Raw genomic sequence first — 2783 nt, forward strand, 5'->3', positions numbered from 1 at the left:
AAAATAAAAGTAATATTTTTATGCTGTGCATAAATCAGATTTGTAACACTTGTAAACTCAGCTGACAGATGGGGGAACAAGTCGCTCCTATTGGTACTAAAAGTGTTAGARGTTTGGAAATCTGTACCTAAAACTGCCCCAAAGCTTTCACAATAAAGAAAACGGCAAACCAAGTATAAAAACAAGATTTATTGCTGGAATTATAAATTGCACAATAAAGTAAAATCAGGAAAGAAAATTATGAGCAATATCAAGTTATTTACATTTTGCATAATGATTTTAAAAAACAAATATGTTTTAGATATACATACATTTGATGTGTACTTGCCTTTAAAACAAAACAGAAAAAAATCTCAAATGCTGCTTCTAAACTTTTGGCTGCCCTACATTTAAAGGTTAAGATTTGTGAAACCCACAGAAATGTATTAAAGCGGAGAAGCATATAATTTTTGACACCATATACATATATGAACAGAAGTTTAGCATTGTGCAATCTGCAACTGATTTTAGTCCCTTAGTGGCTGCAGAAGCTCCGTTCTGCATGTCTATGTATTTGCACTGTACATGTACTGTGAAAGCAGTATTTTCTGTACACCTATGACCACAGTACGTGCTCTCCGACAGAGAAGTGTTTTCTCCTTCAACATCTCAAAACGTTTGACTGCATACAGACTGTTCATTAATAACCCTTCGATAAATATTATTACACAAGTTAATACTGTGTGAGAGCCAGCTTCCCAGCAGTATCTTTATGAATGCTGTATGTTATTTTGGTTCTGTCATCCATCRTGAGATTTGTTTTGTTTTGTTTTTTCTCCCATAAATATAGAAATCTAGTTAGGTTTTACGTATGTGAAATAGTCCTTTAAAAGTTCACACCTGAAAGGTTGGAGGGAAAAAACTCAAACAGATATTGCGGTCCAAGAAGATAGGGTTTAAGTCTGGTGAGGTCTTCCTTCTCACAGCCGATAAAGTCATCATCCAAAGCAGTTAGGGGGAATTTTTGTTGTTTTACCACTTTCCAGGTATGGGTGTGCCACACTCATACCAGCCAACGTACGTCACATGAGACTTTCCTCCGATCTGTCCAAAGCTGACCGGTTCCTGTCTCAACGCTCTGAAGAACCCTGTCAAAGGAGATGAGTGTCCTCATCACAAGAGATAACAGACAAACTGGTAATGGGTGAGCAAAATGTAGCTCCTGTCAGATGTTCTGAATCATATTCAGTGAATTAGAGTATGTCTTCTAATGAGGCTTGTTTGTCAGATTAACGTGCCGSTTGAAAATAGCAACCTTTAAGCAGAAATGAAGCCGTCTTTTCATTAAGACCACATTTCTGCATTGAAAATGTTCAGCGTTTTTCTGTTTGTCTGATGTGATATTCTAACCTTAAATTCAATATTCTAATGTACTGCGAGCAGAAAATCAACATATGCAACAAATATGTTGCATATAAAACATCAGTTTGTGTTAATTCATCCATTTCATGTGCTCTACACATTTCTTTTATTGATTTRTGTCAGCGCTTCTTCATTCTGTGTGAAATTATGGTAAAACAGACAGCTGTAATGAATGAAAACAGTACTTAGTGTGCAAGTTTGAACTCGTTGTGGAATAATTTTTGTCTCGTTTTAAAATAGTTGCAAATCTGTGCACAAGAAGAACAACAGCTGAAATACATCATCAGAAGCAGAAAATGAATAAAACGTTGGTGCTTCTGAACCGTACCTTGCCTGCTTGGTAGCTGGTCAGCCAACATTTGGGTTCCAGTTCGACCGTCCAGGAAGGAATCCACAAACTGACAGTGGTCTTCTCCATAYCCCGTCTGATCCCCGATGTTGTAAAACTTCCCTGGAGTTGGAAGAGTTACCATTTGTTTGCAACAGTAAGGCTGTTTCTCTTTCTCAGATCAGTTCTAATTCAAATTTGAAGCTTGTTTTCCTATTTCTTTTTTTRAGCAGTTGTTCATATTATGCATAAATACCATTGAGGGAGTCGCTCAAGTAGATCTTGTATCTCAAGGARTTGCAGAGCTGGATTCCCACGAACTTCCTGTACCAKGTCCTTTTTATGTACTGCTTCCCGTTGCATTCAGAGTAGGCATCGGATTTAAATGGGAACTGAGTCCAGATGGCATCTTTCCCTGTGACAAGACGCAAGGCTTCAACACACTGTACGAAGAGAACCGAAATACTCTGGAGAAAGGAATGAAACATTCACCTGATGCCTGCTCGCTTACGCGTGGATCGGCTGCAAACAAGATGGAGCGCAAGTCAAAGTGCGGTAATAATACGTGCTGCAAAACTCCAGACATTTGGAAAGCAGGCTCTAAATAGCTGCTGAGTTTACAAAGACTTGAGTGTTGATAACTAAAACCCAAAGGAGGGTAAAATTAACAGCGTAGCAACTGGTTAGTGAACCTCGTTGAATATAAAAAAGAAAAGCATTTATCATCACAAAACTACAACAGCTCAAAATTATATAAAAAAGTTCTCCCTCTTATGTGACAATAAAATCAAATGTTTTTTATTTTCATAACTTACCTGATTCTGTGTTAAAAGTGACAGGATCACTAGATGGTCCAACTCCAAGCTCATTTTTTGGTGTAACTGTGAATTCGTAGCTGAAATGGAGCAAAAATAAAAAATGAAATAAATCAGTCATCTACACAGATAAAAAGAATTAAACAGCCTAATCTAAACTGCGAGTCTTCTCTCTGAAACCAATCCGTCTCCTGAGCTGGGAGGTAGCAGGTTTTAATGTCTTTGACAGATGAGTATGA

At 37.5% G+C, this 2783-nt stretch overlaps 1 protein-coding gene across 1 annotated transcript in view; it reads right to left on the minus strand.

Moving 5' to 3' along the window:
- Positions 1–169: 169 nt before the first annotated feature.
- abi3bpa (ABI family, member 3 (NESH) binding protein a) overlaps positions 170–2783 on the minus strand; it is a 31061-nt gene continuing 28447 nt past the window's right edge. The window contains exons 16-20 of the mRNA XM_017309061.1: positions 2545–2624; positions 2222–2251; positions 1986–2144; positions 1730–1852; positions 170–1127 (exon numbers count right to left, since the gene is read on the minus strand). Of these exons, the coding sequence (XP_017164550.1) occupies positions 1012–1127; positions 1730–1852; positions 1986–2144; positions 2222–2251; positions 2545–2624 (508 nt within the window). The 3' untranslated portion in view covers positions 170–1011. The remainder of the gene's footprint in view (positions 1128–1729; positions 1853–1985; positions 2145–2221; positions 2252–2544; positions 2625–2783) is intronic.

This window comes from Poecilia reticulata, linkage group LG2 (genome assembly GCF_000633615.1).
Source record: "Poecilia reticulata strain Guanapo linkage group LG2, Guppy_female_1.0+MT, whole genome shotgun sequence".
NCBI lineage: Eukaryota > Metazoa > Chordata > Actinopteri > Cyprinodontiformes > Poeciliidae > Poecilia > Poecilia reticulata.